This window comes from Lagopus muta, chromosome 5 (assembly GCF_023343835.1).
Source record: "Lagopus muta isolate bLagMut1 chromosome 5, bLagMut1 primary, whole genome shotgun sequence".
NCBI classification, from domain to species: domain Eukaryota; kingdom Metazoa; phylum Chordata; class Aves; order Galliformes; family Phasianidae; genus Lagopus; species Lagopus muta.
The window spans coordinates 18614126-18636871 of NC_064437.1; the positions used below are offsets into that span (position 1 = coordinate 18614126).

Consider the following 22746-nt stretch of genomic DNA (forward strand, 5'->3'; position numbering starts at 1 on the left):
ATCTGTCTTTATTCTTTTTTCTTACTATTTCTAGCCAGTTTTGCTATTATTTCCCTCACTGAGGCATCTTCTCACTGGTGACGGGTGACAGGATGAGGGGAAATGACATTAAGTTCATCCAGGGGAAGTTTAGGTTGGAGATCAGGAAAAACTTCTTTACAGAAAGGGTTTTTAAGCAGTGGAATAGTCTCCTTGGGGAAGTGGTTGAGTAACCATCCCTGAATGTGTTTAAAAACCTTTTGGATGTGGTGCTCAGGGACATGATTTAGCGGAGGGTTGTTAGGGTAGTTTAGTTAGGTCATGGTTGGACTTGATGATCTTTAAGGTCTTTTCCAACCTGAGTGATTCTATGATTCTATTATTCTATTTCCTCTATTGCCAAATATGATGAAGTCAACTATGTGTTAAACCTAACTTTGAATAACACAGGATTTGAGATTTTCTTAATCAGCCCAGAATGTACATAACTTCTTCTGGTTTAAAATATAATCACAAATAATGCCCATAAGCTTTACTTTTTTATTTTAATTCCATTTAAATTTTTCATCTGATCATGCTATTAAATACAAATCTTGAATGTTTATTACAAGCTAATACTACATACAATTTGAATAAATGCTATAGTACACACCTACTCTAACTCTGTTACTTAAAATGTCCTACAGATTCAATATGTTCAAACAATTTTGAAAGCAAAGTTACAGTAGTCTGCAAATTCTGAAAAACCTGCCTTATTTCCCTGGATGTTAGTACGTATAAAGCTCTTTCTATAGGTAAACATATTTCTAAAGCTACTGAAGGAACACACATTGTTTTCGATAGCTGATGGCTATTTTTGCAGTATCTATAGTGAATTTAAATCAGTCACTGGAAAACTCAGTGAAAGTGTAAGTCAACCACTGCTACATTCTTTTTTCTTTTGCTCTTTTATATAATTTGTACCAGATTATTTTTCTTCATTATTTTTTTTAGAACAAAGGCTGGCTAGAAAAGTCTTCATCCTTAAACAAGATTATTCATTACTTCATGCTGATTCTGCTGCTAAAAAACTTCCAGTCATAAAAGAGAATCATAAAAGTGAGCAATGTTCAAACCACAAATTCTAAATAACAAAAATGAACATTTGTTAAAAGTCTATAGGTGATATTTATTTCCCCAAACTGTGAGTCAAGGCTCATGAACAGTAAAAAAAAAATCCAAAACAAAAAACTACTCAGTTTACAGTGGTTTCTAAATAGAAAAGGCATATAAATTTTTAAAAAAAAAGATTAATCAGTTCATCTCCAATAAAAAAGCAGACAGGAATTCATAAATACTAATATCCTTCTCTACTAAAGCATGCTTTTCATAGAAACCTACTTAGCATTCATTCATAGAATCATAATTATCCCCCGTTGAAAAGGATCCAGAAGGATCATCAAATCCAACTCCTGACACTCATCCATCATCCAAACACAGGATTTCTGATTTTGTGCCTCTTCCTCAAATATTTTTGCAACATTCTTGTGTACGCAATTTTTAAAATCAGATTAGGATGCAACCTGTCTTATAGTTCAGGCCTGAAAGTCTCATAGCTGCCAGTGCCACTGAAAATAGGGCCTCAGTATTAAAACTTTGCCTCTACTTTTTTTCTGTGTCAAGCTGTCGTATATTTAGATTTCTGCAAACATACTCTCACACTAGAAATTTTGTTCTGGTGAATTTCAACACTTTTTATATTTACCGAAACTATGGAAATATGGAAATGTAGTTGGAACAGCCATAAACACCTGTATTTATCCTTACATTTACAGACAGGCTGATATGGCATTAGTCTCAAAATTCTTGAGAAGTGCACCATGCACATTCAAATCACCTACACAAGACCTCTACAGAAAGCACTAAATGCAGTTGCTCTTAATAAGTCACAAAGCTCACACATTTGGGAATCCAGCCAAAAATAATCAGGTCTTGGAAAACAGCAGAACTTACATTCTAACTGTTTAGAATTATCCTGTCTGAAGTATAAAGGAGGATGAGAAATATGTTTGCATAGCCAACAACTGACCTGCTTAGAAGACCAGGATAGAGAGGTAGAAAGATGACTCTCAAATTCAGGGAAGAACACAGTCTAGCAGCTATCAACAGAGACCATGATTGCTCTCTGCCAGTTTCGTAAGGTTCTGCAGTGCTCAGTGTCAGTCTGACCTGTGAGCTTCATCTCTTCCTGTAAACCATCTCTCCTCTAGCATGTTTCTCCCACATAATTTCTGGGATGAAACAATAAGAAGCAGCCAGAAACAGTATCAAGGCCACGCTGTTTGCCTGTTTGTATGAAACTCAAATTAGGATTACAATTTGTATGAGAGCTGCTCTCAAAGGAATACCTCCCATTTTACTGTGTCAGCCCAAGACCTGCATATAAGGGACACCATTAATTTATTAGCAGACATAGGGCCACTCACAAGAACTTATTTATTTTACTCTCTAATGTCCCTTAATAGTTTTCTCAGATGAGAAGAAAGCTGCAAATTAATGATATACTTCTGCATCCTTCTGACTTAGCACTAAGATTTGAGATTGCAAAGAAATAGACCACAAACAAACAAAATCAGGAAGCTCTGTTCACCAGTCTCTGGGGTGCAGTTAATTCTCCCTGTGGAATTTATGTATCAGTTTTGAAAACTGGACAATATAAGTTTGTCAAAATACAGGATCCAGATCCTGAAAGTCAGTCCCTTCAGGCAGTGACTTTATGGCCACACTGGCTTGATGCTTGAAGCCCACCTCCTGCAGGCGAACCAGCCAGATCCTCAGTACATGCCTATGTACAGAAGCCTATCTCCTCCAGAGCAGAACCTGCACTTCTCAGGCAAAGCTCTCCTGAATATCAGGCTGCAAACAAAATGCAAGCTTCCACTCTTTCATGTTTCCAATGATGGAGTACCAACTGCAAGTGGTCATTCGTCTCATTAGATACTACAGTGAGAATATCAATAGTATCTATCCTTATTTTGAAAAACAAAAGTCAAAAAGAGATGTGCAGCTTTCACTGCCACTAACAGACTATGCAATAGTAGCCAGAGAAAAACAGTTCATACGTGCTGGGATTTCAGGAATGATTAAGGAGAATCACACTTCAGAAATCACATTTTCAGAACAGAGAGGTGTATGAGCTAAGATCCTAAGAGTCTTATCATCTTTCAGTATACCATACTGTTAATCAGATAGCTCCAGCATAATTTCATAGTTTTCAAAAATGTGAAAGTACAAGAAAATTTTAGCTATGTACTACCTCAGCACCTGAAATAACATCAGAGAATCATAGAACAGCTTGGGTTGGAAGGGGCCATCAAATTCCACCCCCCACCATGGGCAGGATTGCCACCCACTTGTAACTTTTAATTCTGTTCTTCATTACTGCAGTATGACTGAAGTACCTTTACTCACCCAGTGAACTTTTCACACTTATACTGGTATGGATAAGAACATTTGGTTCATATTAAATGTAAGACATAGACTATATTTAAGCTTCCTTTGCTTTCTTTCCCCACCCTAAGGTTTCTATTTACTTCCTGTGGAATAAAAAAAGAGCAAGACAGAACTAGATTGGCAGAAACATAAGAACTTCTAAGCTAGTTTAAATTATACCAAAATATGTGTAAAAGCATGTTAAGTAAGAAGAAAATCCACCTCTGCTGGCATCTCCCTTTTAAAAAATTAAAAGGAAAGCAGCAAGTAACTGAGCATAATAAATGGTTTCTGATCTGGTCCTGCTAAGTGAATAAGGAGCATCTAGAACTCAGTGGGGCTAATTAGCTGTAAACTGGATCCCAGATCACAGTGTAATACTGCAAGGTCAGGATACATTATGATAATGAATTACATGAGGGAAACATAATACATTTTTTTGTTGCAGGTTTTTTGTTAGCATTTTGAAGACTAGACTTCCTATGCATACAATGATACATTTACTTTAAATCCTATGGCAGTGCTTTACGTTCAACACTTTAATAATCACATCTTTTAAAAATATAAAATCATAGATTGAACAGAACCTTTAAAAAACTAGACTACATGTTGATTATATTGTCATAGTTAGAAATACAGCTTTCACTTAATTCCATTCCACAATATCTAAATGGAAATTAACTCTAAAATGCATCATCCTCATAATCATAGCTAGTATCTCTTAGGTAATATGACTCTACCTTTATTTTGGTTGAAACTGCTCATGGAGGATGCTCAAGGGTAATAATATAGACTATCATATAAGAGGAATGAAAGACTGAGAAACTGTGCAAAAAGACAGACTGAAATACTATGGATAGACAGTCTGTGGTGATGATTTATTCAACATATGATATAAGCCTCCTTGTTTAAGGAATTACCCTAGTTACTGTATTAATGCCCAGCATGATCAAGTCTACCTATGGAAAAGCTTCTGATAGGTGCCCACATAACTCTAGGTAAAAGCACAAGAATCACAAGACAGGGTCAAGTTGTATTTGTCAAGACAGTTTGCCTTGGTATGGTCAAAGCTGGTAGATAACATTTGGATTTTTTTAAATGCAATGGCAGGTGGTAATTAAATGAATGGTATTTAATCTTTTCCTAATTTATAAATAAATACCCTTGCTGTAACTAAGATCACGGCAAACAATATCTTAGTGATAGGTAATAAAATTTATTGTTTGTGATTCAGCAGCCGTCATTCAAATTCTGTATATAAATATATGAGGGTGAAAGTGATCTGAAGAGTCATCTGAAAGTGATGCCTCTCATTTTATTATGGTGGCCCACAACATCAGGGCAGATGTTGATGGTACGGCAGTAAAGGGTGAACCTTCCCACCTATATCCTTCTACATTTTGTTGCCACTTGACAGATGGCAGCAGAGGGGCAGTCTGACAAAATGGTGTCTGAAACTCAAGTGTATATGAAGCAAAGGTGCGTCACTGAATTCCTACACGTTAAGAGATGGGCACTCATTGACGTTCATTGATGCTTGTTGAACATTTATGGAGACCAAACAGCAGACGTGAGCCCAGTGAAGCAGTGGGTGGTATATTTCAGCAGTGGTGACGTGTGTCAGCTCCATTGGTACAGGTTTTTGAGTACAACATGCAGACTCACATCCATTGCCAGTGAAAGTGCATAGCTAATGGTGGTGACTACACTGAAAAATAGTGTTTTGTAGATGAGAATTTCCCCATTGAAATAGTTACTGTGCTCTTTGTGGTAGTTTCCATAGAAATAAATAGTTAAGTAAAGATTTTGATTTACAGCAGATGCTTCATTACAATTTCTAGCTACTGACCAGCTGCAGCAAAGATCCAAAACAAAAAGAGGTTTACTACACAGGCTTACTTAAATAATATATAAATAATTAATATAAGAAAAATCATAAACAATGCAACATAATACATAAATATAATACATAGTATATAAAACATATAAAGCTATTGAGTGACAATAATGTATATTTTAGGTATGTTAATGTTAAGCAATTAACACACACTGCAAGTAGAATTGTACTGGTTCATATAAATACAATGTGTTTCCATCCCAAATCTCTTTTAAAAGCTGATGTGTTTCTATCAATTTTCACTTAAGCATGAGGAACACTTCCGCTCCTGTTTCTTCCCATACTTATCAGCTTCCATTCACTGCTTCTTACTGGAAATTTGAGTCTGCTGCTGTCACAAATTGACAAATTCTGTGTTGGGTTAATTTCTTTGATGGAAGATGACCTGGACACTCTGTTACTAAAATTATTTGCAGAAAAATAAATTCTCAGCATACTTATGTAGTGATTCCCCCAAAATTCTTTTTAACTTATATATGCTAATTGGTTATAAGATAACCATCTTTTCCTACATAAACTTCTACTGAGAAGCAGTTTGTAGGTCAGTTCCATGAACCGTTGCAGTTCATCATAAACAAGGATTTCTCTTATGATTTCATATCTTAGATCTCAAGATTTTAAACATCTGTAGTGATCCTATCACAGATGCATACAGTGGTACTCAGCAGTCTTGGAGCAGGTGTACATTGAAAAGAAATTATTTGTCAAGAGGTTTTTTTTGAGTTAATATGATTATCCCTTTAGAGAAAACTAAGAAAGTCAGAATGGACAATTGTCCCTATAAGCAAAAAAGTCGCACACCTTGAGTTTTTTTCTGTTCAAAATATAATGGGCTGCAAGCCACTTAGCAGCTTCAGTGAGCATTGAAGATAGCCCTGCACGTTTTTAAGTAGGATACATGAAATCTGACATCTGTTCTCTGTCCAAGAACTGTACAGCAAATAATTTTTAACTGCAGTTAATGGTGATGGTGACCAAGGACCAAACAGTTCAGGAGATTTTTATTGAAGACAGGGTTTGTAAAGAGAAACAATCAGCTTCTGTAATTTCAGAAGGAAGGATAGCCATCAGCCTAAAAGGACTGACAGGAAAGTGACTGTTGTGGCAACTTCTGGCTACTCAATTCCCACAAGAAATTGTTGAGACAGTGAGTCATTTAGAATTAAAAGTATATATATTTCTGTTCAAGAGCCTAATGAAGACTAGAGGTCGAAATCCTATTATATTTAAATTTTATTCTGATAACTCCTGAGTTTTAGGCTCTTAATTTTATGAGACAGCCCAGGCACAATGATCCTTCCCTATTTAACCTACATTTACAAGACACTCCAAGATGCTTGCTGGTGAACATACTGTAAATGCAAATAATAATAAGACTAAATGGGGAAAATAGAGAAAGTATTATTTATTTATAGATACATCTTAGGAAACTAAGTGTGCTACAGTTTGCTATGCTTTCAGCAACATTAGCAAACATGACTTTTCCTTTTTCATATATAATAAACACTATGGGCTTTCTTCCTGACCTACCATTATTCTTCAGTAATACCATTCTTTTAATTAATGCAAAAGTGAAGAGTTATCAGGAATTATCCCGGAAATAGCCTGTAAGAATTACAATCAGTAATTCATAATTGGTGAGATACAACCCTGGAGTAGAAGAAAAGGGGTGCATCTGCATCAGTAAAAGAGCATTATCTGAGAAATTTAGGAAGACAAATGTTTCTAAAGCACTATTACTTCATATTTTTGCATGGAATTGTTTCATTCTGCCAGTAATCTGTTCCAATAGAACCACTGCAAAACTAAAGAGTGCCGAAACATTCATCTTCCATTCTAAATTGTGTTGTTGTTGTTGTTTTAAAGTTTAGTCCACTTTTTTTTCTTGCTGTGATAGATCATTTAAAGAGTAGCAGCTATTACAGCCTGGTAGGCTAAAATATGCATACTTAGTGGGTACTGATGAAAGGACTTCTTATAATATTTGTGGACAAGATTTTCAAAATAGGACATCTTATGGTTAGATTCCTATGTGTATATTTAGGAACTCAAATAGAAGGTACTGGCTGCTCCTCTGTTTCGAATCCATGTTTCTTATTAAAGGTATAATGAACAACAGTTAGTGACTTTTCTTAAATTTTTAATTTTCATAAGTGCTCACTCTAAGGACTGCTACAATTATGGTATCCAGCTGGCATTCATTAGGAAGCTAAGAGCTAAATTAATGTAAGAACTGAAAATATTTTTGTGAACAACAACAACAAAAATCTTAAAGGAATGGCTGGTCTTTGCTTTCTGCTGCTCACCTTTCAGAACAGTGCTTTCAGGCCAGAAATAGGGATAAGTCATTTTTTTGTTTTGTTTTGTTTGTTTTTTTAAAGTCTTGAATACAGCTTTTGTCAAAGTTCTTCTACATAGTTTTTATCTAGCCACCATTTGTCAAACTGTTTCAGCAGTTCTCCTACTGTGAAATCTGATAACTTTTCCTGTTTGCATTCCTTATCCCAGATTATTAGGCCAGTTTCTGATTCTGTCAACAACGGCAAGCAATTTAGTTGACCAGACAGACCTAAATGTTCTAGAACATAAATAACAACAAATGCTCTGAATGATGAATGAATGACCTGCAAGAAAGTCTTCCCTGGCAGTGTTACAATGTAGATGTGCTGACCTTAGTCTTCTGAACTGTAGGACACAGCACAAGAGACATCTATTACTAGAAATTTGTGCTATTTCTAAAGCAGTGAAAGTATTTTCATTCATGTTTTTATCACTGCATATTTTAATTATTGTCACTGTGGGCAATCATGATGGGTATCTTTTAAATACGCATAAGTAATTATTATTATTTTTCTGTGTTCTTCATCTGTTAAGCATTAATACTGAAATAAATGCCCAAGGGCAGGAATTCAAAAGCACATTTTAACCAAGATGCTTCACTGAGCTTCCCAGTTGTTCAAATACAGTCACTTTTAAGTTCTCACTTCAGGCTCTGGTCTCTGTAATCCAAGCAGTGCTTTCTTGCAGTCCAAGCACCAGATGACTTTGATGAATACGCTTGCAGGCTCATTTAAACTAAAATATTCAGCAAGAATTAAGAATTATTCTTTCTTGGTTTTGTTATTTTACACAGCTCTAGAATATAACCTAGATTTTGAGGCTGACATTTCATTTTTGCTTTCTATACTTTTCATTGCTTAAAGCAAAACCTTCTTTGAAAGTAGACAGGAAGAGACAAGGTATGCTCTCAGCAATTAAAAATGAAAGACACTGAGGCCACTTAAGCAAAAGCTAAAGTTGCTAAAATTATTTAGAAATCATCCTAATAGACTTCAAAAATATCTCTTGACAAACAGTAGTTTTCAAATACCACACATATGTACATTTTTCAGCTATAAGCAATGGAATGTGTTAAGACAAACAGAAACAGCTGGAGTCAGTATTTACAAATACTCAAAGTAAAATATTCGAAATAAAAATATTCAAAGTAACCTTATTTAATTTCACAGAGAAACAACTAAATGATTTTTAACCGTATAACTCAGAAATTCACCATACTTTCATTGTTGTCAAAGACATAATCTCCCATTTGACAGCAAGCCAAGGAAGCTAGTCCCAGTTCTGTACCCTACTGATACTTGCAGTTCTGCTTAAGCAGAAAGCAAGGTTGTAAAACTTTGACTGTTTCTTTTTTTTTTTTTAAACTATGAATGCTTGATTGAAACCTCTCAGATTACTAAAATATTTTGAATAGATACATAGATGAGGAAACAGATGGAGTAAAAGCATAAGCTATGGTAACACTGTCATAAAGTGACAACAATTCGACTTATAACTGCAGTTGATTTAAATTGCAGGCTGCTAGTGCTGTTATTTGTAGCAGGATCTGGATCTTCAGTTTTTAATCGTACTTTATAACTCATCTTTCAATTTGCTTTGTAGCAAATACTTTGCTTCCATAGTATCAGCTCTGCCAAATAATATCTACTTCACATACTGTTTGCATTAACGCTTTGACATAAGTCCCAGCCTTAGAATTCACAAAGATTTTTACAACCCTTTATGTGTGATAATGTGTTAAAAAGAATTTAAGTTCTGTCACATTCTATTACTATTGTTATAACAGTCAGCAATTAATCCTTACATTTACAGTCTGTAAACTTGGTATTTAATACTGAGCAGTACAGTTATAAGCCACTGCAACAGGCATGAGTGTCCTTTCAAGCAACTGCCATCTGCTGTGTCCAGCCAGAGGGCAAATCTGTGTCATTACATGAGACTTTGCAGTCTTGCAGTACTAGAGATTCCACCCAAGCTCTGCTTAGTTTATTCCCCCATATTATCAGCAAATATTCAGAACAATTATAACTGAATCAGTGCTAGGAGGATTTCTGAAAAGAAGCGGAGAACTCTACAAAGAGATGCAACTTCTTTATCTTGCTGGCAGATGGAAATCCTATTGTTCACCACTGAATAAGACAAATCCAGGAGAGACATAATCGCTCCAGTGTGTTTTAGGTGTAACTTCAGCAGTAATGTCACTGCTCTGTTATTATGCTGCAACCTTGTTGGAATTAAGGGCCACATTTGGAGGAGATGAAGTATCTTTGAGCAAGACAACTGCGATAATGAATATGTAACAATCCCTTTGCTACACTTTACTGACAGAGGTTCTAATTTTATCAGCAACATTTTCTTGTTTTTTTTTTTTTTTTTTTTTTTTTTTTTTTTTTTTTAAGCAGTAAGAAAACATCATGCACCCAAAAAAGATTTTGTATCACAGATTATTGTTTTCTAGTGATATTCCAATAATTGGTGCCAAAAACACTGTTTGCATCCACTCTACATGTACTTAATACAGTTACATTTAATAGGTACACACAAAACTGAAGTTGAGAAATGTGCAGCAACTTTTTTTCTGCACAGCCTGCAGTCTGAACAGTTCTTTCTGAGATTCTTGAGAGGTCTTTTTCTAAATTAAATGCAAAGATTCATACGCTAGAGAATGTGCGACACAATACCAGTCATTCTTCCACCAGATGGCTGCTGGTGATGTTTATATTTTACCCAAAAAATAATTTTTAAAATGTTAATAATATAGTAAAACAGACATATGCATGCAAGTCTCGTTTGCTCTACACTGGGAAGAGAGGACCATTTCACCTGCTGATCCCGGGGACTCAGAAAAAACTTCAGCTAGGATCACTAGTACAATCTAGCCAAATCTCCCTTTGATTTAATCATTTTTGTCTATATTTTGTCTGAGAAACCTCTATATGCTTCCTGTTTGTGAAGGATCATGGCATTTTGTTAAACCAAAATTAACACACAAATAGCTATTTCACTGTGAAATTTAAAAAAAAAAAATGATGAAAGTGTTTCACATTCTATTTCAATATTAAAAGTGAATCAGTTAGAAGTGTCATATCAGTAACAGTTCTGAGAAGAGATTAATCCTTTTCTACTTTAGGGACACCTTTTCTTTACTGGTTTAGAGTAACCAGATACAGCAAACAGTTTTCATTCAATAAACAGATCCATATCTTCCCGGGGTTACTTACTAAGCAATTGCAATTAAATATCAATACTGAGCCCACAAAGAAAACTGTCTTTTTGCCAGTACTAGTGGACCCAGTTCTCCAATCCTTCTGCACCTAGAACTCCCATTAGTTTTCAAGCCCGTCCAGGGGAAGCACAAGGAACCTTTGTACTTCCTAAGATGACTGTAAAAAGCATTTACGGTATACTAGGAGCCAATCTACTTGCCACTCACACAGAAAGTATCTTTTCTTTATACAGCTTTAAAGTCCCATTTTCAGTAAGAAATCTTAAATCTTTTTGCACTCAGAGCTGGATTGAAAAAGCTTATAAATAATAAAAAGGCTAATTTTTCATTTCTTGCCCATGAAAATTAAATCAGAATCACAATAGTTCATTGATGCCAGAGCCTTACAAAAATTTATAGTGTTGAAGCCATGCCATTTTGACTAAATGAGTTTATTCATTCCAAACACATTACCAATAGATTTAGTATTAAAAGGTGAGGAAGGGGAAAGGAAATCAAAGGATGTCTTTTAAAATACTGAATACTGTTGACTTTTGGCGAGTCCTAAAGCAAAAATATTTTCTAAGAAGAGCTGCTTAAGTGCTGGTGGGCACTGAGCTGACCAAATATGAGTCACTAGCTTTTCCATTCCACTCCTTCTCATTTCTATAAACCTTCTAAAGAAGAAATAAGCAGATCGTCACACCTCCTTTCTCGATTCTGTGGATGACACCTCATACTTCCATTTCTTTTCTATGTTAAATAAAGCAACTTGAAAAAAAGTCAAGAATTTTAGGAATCTTTTGAGGTTTTTCTGAATGGAAAAGATTCTGCTGTCTTAAGAAGTCGCTGATATATAATTAATACTTTATACAAATACATAAAGAAATTTTCTTTACATTTCTTTACAAAGTGGCATTTTATGAAAAGACAACTGAAGAATACAGGATTTAATGTAATAGATTTTATAAGGGCTATGACTCATATTTTACCCTGGTCAAAACTTGCAGCATTTGCACTTAGTCATATTGTTTCCCCACCGCAGTATTCTATTCTATCTGAGTAGTTTCCCTCTCCAACTTTCAAATGTGAGGTATTATGTCCTATTTTATCTCTAAACTACTTTAAGGAAGAGTAGAATAGGCAAAAGACAACACTGAAGTATCTCCCTCATACTCAATCAGGGAAATTGTGCCAAATTCTTCTCTCTTGGTAGCCAGTGGAAATACTCTGACTTCAGTAACAGATCAAGCCCTGCGCAGACAGCTCCCTGCATCTCTACGTAAATGGCACACTGTATTTGCTAAAAGTGCAAGCAGTAATTTCTCTTCAGAATGCCCCTACAAACATGAGAAGCCTGAAGCACTTTTTCCAAAGCGTCTTTTATACAGAGGACTAGAGGAAAGGATTTTTAAAATAGTTACCAAACATAAAACCTAAAAACCTATCAATGTGCTCAATGTTGAAAATTTTTAAGGAAGTACCAGCTAACTTCTAGGGTTTTGTTTGTTTGTTTGTTTGATTGATTGTTTGCTTTCCAGGCTGCTTGGGTTTAGATTTTCATTCAACTTTTCATTTGTGTCAACACAACGTGAAAAGATCATCTACATAAGTCTTGCTCACCAGAGTGACTTCTACTGTGCTCACAGGAAAGTGACATAAAACATCAAAATCTATCATGCCTTTCTATACGGCATTTCTTCTTCAATAAATTTAGTTTTGACATAGTAACGGAGAACCGAATCTTTGAAGCTCTGCGAGATTAATTCATCCTCAGCATAACTCCACTGGAGCCCGTGGAACTGCAGCGAGGATGAAATTTGACCCCTACAAATCTCTGGCAGAAATGGGGCCAGCAGGGGGCAGAAGCCCTGACGGAGCTGACACCGCCAAAGTTGTGACCAGGTATAAAGGGCTTCAACGGAGACCCCGATCACCTTGCTGAGCTGCCATTAGGACACCCGTTGATTCAGAAAGTGGAGATTCACACCGAGAAATACTTCGTGAAAGTAATAATAATAAAAAAGCCTAGAAGTTAAAACTTTATTGGTGGAGAGTTAAAACTCCTTCGTAGATGTTGGAGGTTGGAACTTGATGATCCTTGAGGTCCCTTCCAACCCAAGCCATTCTATGATTTTATGATTCTGTGTCTGACACACAGAAAAATGAAATCCTCAGACCCAGCTAGGTTGGCCCCCACAAGCGCCTGCGGGACGAATGAACAGGGAGGAAGACGGGCAGCGTTTCCAGCCCGGCAGGAGGCGAAGGGGCTCCTGCCGCCACGGCTCACGCATCGCAGCTCCGCAGATGTGCGAGCTCAGCTCACAAAATCGCAGCGCACCGGACGGGACGGCGCGGCGGTACCCGAGGGCCGAGCCGTGCCTGGGGGCAGAGATTCCCTTTCTTTCTGCGGCGGCTGCCTCTGTGTCCTTCATCTGCTGCAGGTCGCTAGCGGGCTGCACCGCACCCACCGTGTCCACGGACACCTAAGGGACCACTCGCCCCCCCTCTTCCTCCCCCCCCCGGGAGGCGGCAGAGCGGAGGGAGGCTGGGGACGGCAGCACTGCCCGCGCGGAGCCCGGGGCTGGGCCCCCTCCTCTCCGGCACGTCTTCAGGCGTGCGCCCACCTGCGGGGTTGCCCTCCTCGCTGCCAAGGGCCCCTGCCATACTTCTACTCTGTCGCACTGGAAAACATTCTGCCCGCTGCGAGCCTTTGCAAAGGAAAAATCAGGCGAGGGGAGGAAAGGAGAAAATCCGAGAGAAGTCTCCACATCCAGCTTTCCCCTTCCTCGCCTCTCCGAGGAGGCAGATGGTTGTCGCTCAATTTCTGCCACAACTTCGTGAGCTTCAGCAGCGTCAAGAACCTAAGTTCAACAGAACTGAAAATCGCAGGCACACTCTATAAAAACCGAGCGGGGTGCCGGACGACGGGAAATCGCTCAGCGCAACGCGTATTTGTTTCACCATCCCGTCCTGCCAGCGCATCCCCTCGGCGGCGCTGAGCCCAGAGCGGCGCTGAGGTGGGACGGGGGGCTCCGAGCGGGCACCCGCGGTCCCAGGGGCTCTCGGAAGGGTCCGCGCCCCGGGCCCGAGCCCTCAGGGTTCCTCCTCGCCCCGGCAGCAGAGGCGTTCTGACAGCCCTGGCCTGGCCTCGGATCTCTTCCCCGACACGGGGGGAGAGCGGCGGCCGCGGCGCGTCCGTTTCCTTACCTCCTTTGACCTCCGCAGCCTGGAGAAGGACAGCGAGGGTGATGAGCACGGTCACGGCCGAGTCCCGGGGCCACCTTTTCGTTTTCCACCTCGTGGACCACCTCTGCATCTTCATGCTGCGCGCCCGCGAGCGTGAGTTAAACCTGGGCGCCTTCAACTTATACTCCGTCCTTTCCACAATATTCCCAGAGATGATTTCTCCTATAGAGCCATACGTGACACACCGAAGGGATTCTCTCTCCCTCGCCCGGCCCCGTGCAGGCCCCTCCGCCCCGTGCTCCCCGGTGCCCTGCCTTCAGACTGGAGGGAGACGAGGGGCTTTAATCAAAATGCACGGAGCGCCGCATCCCCCTAAAGGCTTCATCCCGTCAGAGGGCTGGGCGAGCGGCTCCGGGGCCACCCCTGCGCCCAACTGACAAGGCAGCCGCCGCCCGGAGGCCAATCGCGACGCACCCCCGGCCGCCCACGGCACCGCCCTCCGCCTCGGTGGCGGCACACCGGCCGCCCACGGCACCTTCGACCGCCGTGTCGGCGAGGACCGGCTCTCCCGAAGGGGAGCTTAGGGAACGGGAAACCGCCGTGCGGGAGCGACCCGGGGGACGCCGACGGGCGTATCCTGTCCCCGGGGCGCGGAATCCCCTCTGCCCCGCCGCCCCCAACCCCACGGTCGCGCTACGGAGCATGCGCAGTGCCGCCCGCGGCGCCCCTCGAGCGGGTGGCTCGAAGCGAGGCTGCGGGCGGGGGGCGAGTCTCCGGGCGGGTGGAGCGGGGAGGGCGAAGGGGGGCGGGGGGTGTGCCGGGCGGCGGGGGGACAAACCAGGCTGAGAGAGGGGCTGGAGGCTCTTAGAAGGGTGGCCTGCCCCGGCCGTCCGCTGCGCACCCGCTCCCGAACGCGTCTTCTTTTCGCACTGTCGCGGGGTGCCCTGTGCGAACGGAGGGAGCGGGAGGTGAAAGGAAATCGCGCGCCAAACAGCCGCCCGGTCCCCGCCGCACCACGTCCCGGACGTCGGGAGTGCGCTTCGGATCTCCTCCCCGAAAGGCCCCCCGTTCCCATTGGACACTCGGGGACCCACCTGTGAGAGGGGGACCCCGCAGCGCGTCCCGCCGCTCTCCGCCCGGCACCGCGTCCTGCCCCGCTCCCCTGGAAAATGAGACAGTTGGGTCATGTTTCGGTAGAAGTGTGTATCAGAACTGTGAAAGTTGCCTTCACTGAGATCTCCTGCTTCAAAAAACAGCTTCTAACTAATAAGCAAATGGTTGAACCACAACGTAAGTGTTGTTCAATACGTTACATTTCAGAAGTGTATCATCCTTTCCTACAGCACCCGATCACAGAATCACAGAATCACAGAATCACAGAATGGCCAGGGTTGGAAGGGACCTCAAGGATCATGAATCTCCAACCCCCCTGCCACATGCAGGGCCACCAACCTCCACATTTAATGCTAAACCAGGCTGCCCAGGGACCCATCCAACCTGGCCTTGAACACCTCCAGGGATGGGGCATGCACAACCTCTCTGGGCAGCCTGTTCCAGTACCTCACCACTCTCTCTGTAAAGAATTTCCCCCTGATGACCAACCTAAATCTCCCCTCCCTCAACTTGAAACCATTTCCCCTCGTCCTGCAGTTATCAACTCTTTCAAAGAGTTGATTCCCCTCCCCTCTCTAGGCTCCCTTTAGGTATTGAAAGGCTGCAATGAGGTCACACCGCAGCCTTCTTTTCTCCAGGCTGAACAAGCCCAGCTCCCTCAGCCTGTCCTCATAGGGGAGGTGCTCCAGTCCCCTGATCATCCTAGTGGCCCTCCTCTGGACCCTCTCCAACAGCTCCCTGTCTTTTTCATACTGCGGGCTCCACACTTGGACGCAGTATTCCAGATGGGGCCTCACAAGAGCAGAGTAGAGGGGGACAATCACCTCCCTGTCCCTGCTGGCCACTCCTCTTTTGATGGACCCCAGGATACCATTTGCAACCAATGTTTTACTGTACTACAATACTATTCACAGCTCTTTCTGTGCTTGCTTTTCTGAAATAGTTGATCTTGTCATCACATTTACAAGTGAGGGGACTCACAGTGCATAGCAGTTGTCTCCAGGCCCTCCCAGGTCTTACTGGGTGCTGTTCATTGATGTGAAGGTCTGGGACTTGGAGCAGTCTGCTGCAGTGCAGCAGTGGAGCATCAGTACACCAGGTCTACCTCACTTTTCTGTACCAAAGCCTGCTGCTTCAGAACAAGTCCTTCAGTTGTCTGTTTCAAGATCCACACTGATCCCAAAAAGTCAGGCATTAATTAGTTAATTAATTAGTACGATTACTGTTGCTCTCCCTGTTTGTGTTGTCCTCTGGTTTACCAGAGACTTCAGAGAGGACATTAAGTTAATCCCTTTGGTGCCTCATTCTTCTTCCTTGCAGTGCCAGTAGGTAGCCCCGCAAGTGGCTTATTCTTTTTGCTTAATACTTTGTTGCTGGAAAATCCCATGCACTATGAAGTCTGAGTTTCCTCTTGATGTTTATAAATCAGACATCTTTCTGTCAGCAACACTCCTGTTACATCCAGTCTGTTCTCACACATTGCCTCTGGCACTACTTTTTTGAGCCTTGCTACTAGCCTGAATTAATACAGCTACAATGGATCATAGAAAAAAGAATGTCTGTCCTCATTAAAAAGGGGAAAAGGAAGTGTTTCAGATAGGTGGTGAAAAAGGACAGGTAAATGTCACAGTGTAGAGAATGGTAACTTATCATAATGCCTTTGCAGTTACTTCAGTTTTAAGGTACATAATTCAGATCCCAAAATGTAAACAGAAAGATACCCACTCATCTGTATGGTCCGGCACTGGTTCTAAGAACAACTAGGACAAAATGCAGAGTGTTTGTCATTCCAAATTGAAACTTTAGATCTCTGCAAGAGAGTAGATTGAAAATATATCAATCCAGGTGAAGTGGCATGCTCCTATTGGTATATAATTCTGCAGAGTTTTATATTAATTCTATATCAATTCTAGTGCAAGAGCTTTTTTTAGTGCTAGCTCAGTTGTTTCTGCATGCCACCATGTCAAGCCGTATAGATGTGTAACAAAATGCCATCACATTCAGTGGCTGCAAGACAGAAGCCACATGCTGTTTAAGTACTTGAAGATCCTCATCTTGTGACACATGAGATCCAGTGTTTAACGACTACTGAATTTTGTTTAACTGATTTTTTTAGTTTTTTAGTTTGTAATCTTAACTGCCACAGTGGTGTCCCAGTGAAATAATCACAGTAATCACAGCCTAAGTGCAGTGCAAATATATCAAAGAATAGATATGATTCGAAGTGCAGTTAAGTTTGCTGAGAGTTATAAAAGTATTAACGATTTGTAGTACTAAATTGCAGCCCACAAATGTAATTTCAGGAGAAATATGTTCTTTCTTGAAACTAATAGAGAATTGAAACATGAAAATGTTTTCAAAGAAAAACTGAAGAGAATAATGTTGTTTTTTAAATCAACTGTAATCCACAGCGGTTTGTTTTTTTCATTAGCTTTCTTGTTCCCCATTTCTCTTCAAACAGTTTTAGTGAAAAGAAAGGCCAAGCACTGTGACATTCATTATGTTCTGTCCCTGACACATCAGTGTTGGCAGATTAGCCCATGTTTAAATATTAGAAATTGCTCTCTTGTATGTGCACAGATGGGTCATTGTTGTATTTTGGGGCAGAGAGGGGGAGGGGTTAGGAACTAAAGAGAAATAAGTATGTTTCTTTGGTCCTACATAGCTTACAAGAAACTAAGGGCACCTTTCTCAAGCTATAGGTACCCCAGTGAAATATGACTGTAAGCATGATGATCTCTTGCAATCTTGAAATCATAATGTGTTTTTCATAGCACACTGCTCGATATCATCAAAAGTGGAGACTTCTCAGTTTATGAAGTGTATTATTCATTGGGAATAACTAATGCACTGAAAGGAACAGGATGCTTTTCTTAGTTTCCATATATCCTGGGCACACTGGCTTGGCTTAAAGCACCTTGTTTCTAGCTTCATAAGGAGCTTGACACCTTCTAAATCTTTCATAGTACAAATATATATATACAGATATATATATATATATAACCCTTACATTTTTAACTGAATGTGCCCAGTAGTGTGTAGTTAAGTTGCTATCAGAAACAATAACCTGGGAAATTAAAATTTCTCAGCCCATGTAAGAAATAAAGCTACTGTTAAGATTAGTGTTAGAAATTAAAAGATCAAATGACATGAGTACAATTTGAAATAGAGGCTTTGCTAATGTAAGAAAGGAAAAGTAGTTGGTAGGAGCCCATACAATGACCTCTCTCTTTTGCTGCAGAGGTTTATCTCCTTTTTGTTAATGTTAATGTTGAGAGTTTAAAAATGCAGCTCATAGAAAGTGTGTCCTGTTCCACAGGAACAGGAAGATAAGAATGAGTATGGATTTTTTCACTCAGAGTTGTGAAGCATTAGAGTAGGCTGCCCAGAGAGGTTGTGGATGTTCCATCCATGGAGATGTTCAAGTCCAGGTTGCATGGGGCCCTAGGCAGCTTGATCTTGTGCCTGATTTAGTGTTTGGCAACCCTGTTCGTGGCAGGGGGGTTGGAACAAGATGATCTTGGAGATCCCTTCCAACACAAGACATTGTATGATTTTTTTCTATGATTTCTTGAAGTGCCACAAATGTAAGATTATGACTAGCGTTGTTAAAAGCCAATAACATTATTCTTAACTGTAGAAGAAATGCTAAACCATAGCTTGAAACTGCGATTGAGCACCTGGTGGGAAGGCAGAGACAATGCAGGGGAGCTCAGGTGCATGCAATGCTGCTGAGTGACTGGAACCTTCCCAGACCTCATTTAAGGGTTGTCAAGGGAGATCCTTGCATACTTGTGGTCTTCTGAAGGTATGCAACTTCTTTTTGTTGTTTCTGTACTCCTAGCTGTTACATTTGAGCAAATCTCACTTGCTGCAGATTAGGACTTTGCTTGTTTGCTATCATTGTTGCTCTTTCTATTGTGTTACATTAACTGTGGGGATTATTCACTTAAGTACTAATTGAGAATTTCATCTGTCCTAAACCTTCAGGAGTCCTTAACTGTGCTATACTGCCAAAGATGAGGAGCAGGGCTATATTAATAGAATCTGTTGTATTGTTTCACTATTCCCTGTAGAAATTAATGTCCTATTTTAAAATACAACTACTGGTAGAAGTGATTTTTGTTGGTGATACTTGTATATCTTGAATTGTCAGAATTTTCACTTAAATTTGGAGCATATGGCAAACAAGAAAATGAGAGAAGTGATCACTGACAGAAGCCGGTGCATTATACCAATGGTCAGGAAGAAAACCTTTAGCTTCTTGTAGGCTAAGGATAAGTCTGGTGTTAGGTGGAGAGTTTAGGGTTTCTTGCTTTATTTCACTAAGAAGTAAATCCATTTTTCATGAAAGTATAAATCCTGGCAGCAGGCTTTCAGTTAGTGTAGTTAGCAGTCAAAGTCTTTTGTTCTGTTCTTCCTCTAGAGAAAACCATATTTCTATATTAGATGTAGGAAGAAGGTAGGGATCTCTATTCTTTCATAGTTAGATTTAATTCTCCAGGTCTGAGCAAGACTTTTCTTACACTTGAGGCTAAACTTCTTTAATATACTGTGTCTATGTAACTGAGTTATGTTCTATTCTACGTGGTTCTAAGATATAGACTTATCTTTGTCTTGTGTTACATCACTAGGCTTCTATGTATAACTATTCTCAAAGACTACAAAATCTACAGATATGAGAAATGAGCAGATGTTTCTAGAAGCCTTATGCTATCTTTTTTTATCAGTCTCTTTAGGGATACTTTCCCTAGGAGAGTGGTGTTAGCACTTAAAATAGGTTAAAGGTAAAGTTTTGGAAATGGACAACTAAGTATTTAGAGCACAACTCCTGACAGAATCTATTATATTCCCCAAAATAAGAGTTATTAAGTCTCAGGTTATACAAACAGAAACCAACAGCTTTCTGCCTAGAAACTGATCCTATAGCAACTAATTATGCAAGGGTTAGTTAGATTATGGAAATTGGACTTAGGATTAATATTTGGAAACTTAAAAACTCCCAACTGTTCCCTAGTATTTGGGGAACTTTTACTTACAGTGTTTGTAAAAAAGCTGTTCTGGGCCTAGAAGTGGCTGGTTTTCTGGATAGGGTTGAGATTAGATTTGTCTAGAATCCAGTTTATAGTTGCCTCTGGAAGGAATTTGGAGGTGGGAAAGAGACTGGTGATGCTATAACCTAATGTCATTTGTCCTTTTTACTGTCTTCCAGATTAATATTAGGAAAGCATCAAGATCTCAGTTGATCATCAGTTTATATAGATCTGAAGAGTTAGAGAAGGTTTAGGTGAGGACTCAACAACCTAATTCCTAAACAGCACAGTTGATTGGCTCTAGACAATTCACTTATTAAAGTGAACTGATATCATAAAGAGCCAATATATTATTTTGAGTTTGCTATCATTTTTATCTGTTGAACTTATTTATAGTTGTCGTTAAAGTTACATACAAAAAAGGAGTTCAGGATACAGGGCTATGTTGTGGTAATATGAAGCAGGTTGTTACTGTCAGTATCCAATCACTTGTTTTCTTCTAGGCTTTGTTTTTTTACTTGTGTGTTTCCTACCCCCTCGCTATTTGGATGCCCTCCCCCACTTCTTGCCTTATGTCCTACAGTTGCATTCATTCTGGTTTTCTGTTTCTTGACCCTCCTGTTTTATCACTGCACCTCTATATTTTTACGTGAGAGAAGAAGTAATCAATTACGTTTATATAAAATGTCACCACAATTAAGAGCACATCTGTTTTATTATAAATCTTTTTTTCTTTGTTAGCTTGGCAGATTTGAAGTTTTCTGAAACTCTTCACAGCCTTAATATTAATTAATAAATAAATAGGCATTCTTCTGATGATGACAGAGATTACCTGTCTGAGGAGCATACAGTATGACTGGGAAGTTAGTTCCTCTGTGGCCTGTGTATCTGTGAGAGCGTGCATTTGTGAATAAATATTCTGTGTCTGAAATTGTTCTGGGAGTGTGCATGGGTTTGTCCTCAGGTTAAAGGAGAATGCTGTGACTCTGTCATCCAGAAAAATTAATTGACTAAAAGCAGCAATAAATATCTTTACTGTTCTTACTTTTTTTTTTTTTTAAATCTTAATCACATCTATCTTCTGGCTCCTTCTTTGGTAGAGATAAAAACATTGCTGAAATACCATTTTACAGCATATAAAAAGCACATTACCATCCTGTTTGGCCAGCAGCAGGAAGTATCAAATATCATGCTGTATTTCTGACCCAGCTTGGACCCAGCTTGGAAATTCAAACAGAGTTTTGGGAGTTTATCTAAGCTAAACTCCCTCATCTCTTAAAGTCCACCTACTGATACATTCTATAGCACAGTGCAATTGATACAGCAGCTCACCATTCTTTTTTTTTTTTTTTTTTTTTTTTTCTCCCCTTGTATGGATTCTAGTGATCTATGGAGCTTGTAACCTTTTATAATCGTAACTTAATTGTAACCAATCAAGAGAAGGAAAAAAGTGATCAGTTACTGTAATATGTAAGGGTTTCAGAATTTTTCTTATCTGAGATAACTGGAAAAGAAACATCCAGATTTGTTTTAGGGATTGTTTTTTTTTCTGTTTATGTTGAGTTTTGATATAGTGCCATTGCACACCAGAAATAGCAATATCTACATTTCATCTGTTGTTTCTAAAGATATTCAACAGCCCATTCAAACTCATCTTTAATTAAAGATCTTAAAAATACTTCTCTTTAATGACCTGCCCAGAGAACTGTGGCTGCACCATCCCTGGAGGCATTCAAGGCTATGGATGGGGCCCTGGGCAGCCAGATCTGCTGGGTGGCGAGCCTGCTCTTACTAAAGGGTTAAGTGCTGTTCCAGCCCGAGACATTCTACAATTCTATGATTCTATGAATCTAATTGGTCTTTTCCTTTATTTATTTTTACAATTTATCTGAGACTTAATTTTGATAAAGACCAGTTGAAACAGATATGTGGGCTGGAGAAACAAACAGGGACAGTCTGGAGAGGTTCAGCTACTCTCTTTGCCAACTATTTATCTTATATAGAGTTCTCACTGATCAGTTTTGCTTTAATCAGTTTAAATCATTTAGTGGCAAATTAAGAATGCAAATGTCTAGGTATAAGCAGTCTCCTATGGGCCCTCTTTGACATTGTTCTGTGGCATTGTTTTGTATTGGGGGAGCACTGGCAGCATATCTGATACACAGGGAGGCAGTGCAGGCACAGACTAATGGTTTGCATGTGTTACACACTTGTAGCATATTTAGTTTTGGGCAACGCTACTGCCCTCACATCCCCTGTGAACTGGGGGATTAGAGACGCTAAGTAGGCTAACAGCAAACTAACTTGTGTCTAGTCTTGATGGTCCTGTACTTCTATTTCCTGTGCATAGATGTCTCTCAACTGAATCACTTCTTAAAGTATATTGGAGTAGAATCAGAGTTGATCCTATTCTCTGAGAAAGAACACTGAGAACACAATATTTCAGGGAGGTCTTCTGTCTCGGGCAGCTCCCTGTCTCATGTCTGCTCTCTCATTCACCAAAGTTCTAAAAGATTGGG

General features: G+C 39.9%; 1 protein-coding gene across 4 annotated transcripts in view; it reads right to left on the minus strand.

The window, feature by feature from the left end:
* Positions 1-22746, minus strand: part of COL11A1 (collagen type XI alpha 1 chain) — a 203138-nt gene that overhangs the window by 116812 nt on the left and 63580 nt on the right. For 2 of the 4 annotated variants that reach the window (XM_048945451.1, XM_048945450.1), the window contains 3 exons: positions 15176-15243; positions 14983-15025; positions 14103-14303 (listed from right to left, as the gene is read on the minus strand). The exons of 1 other annotated variant lie outside the window; for it this stretch is intronic. In XM_048945451.1, coding sequence (XP_048801408.1) covers positions 14103-14217 — 115 coding nt within the window. In that variant the 5' untranslated portion in view covers positions 14218-14303; positions 14983-15025; positions 15176-15243. The remainder of the gene's footprint in view (positions 1-14102; positions 14304-14982; positions 15026-15175; positions 15244-22746) is intronic. One more of the 4 variants, XM_048945452.1, reaches the window with a different exon arrangement.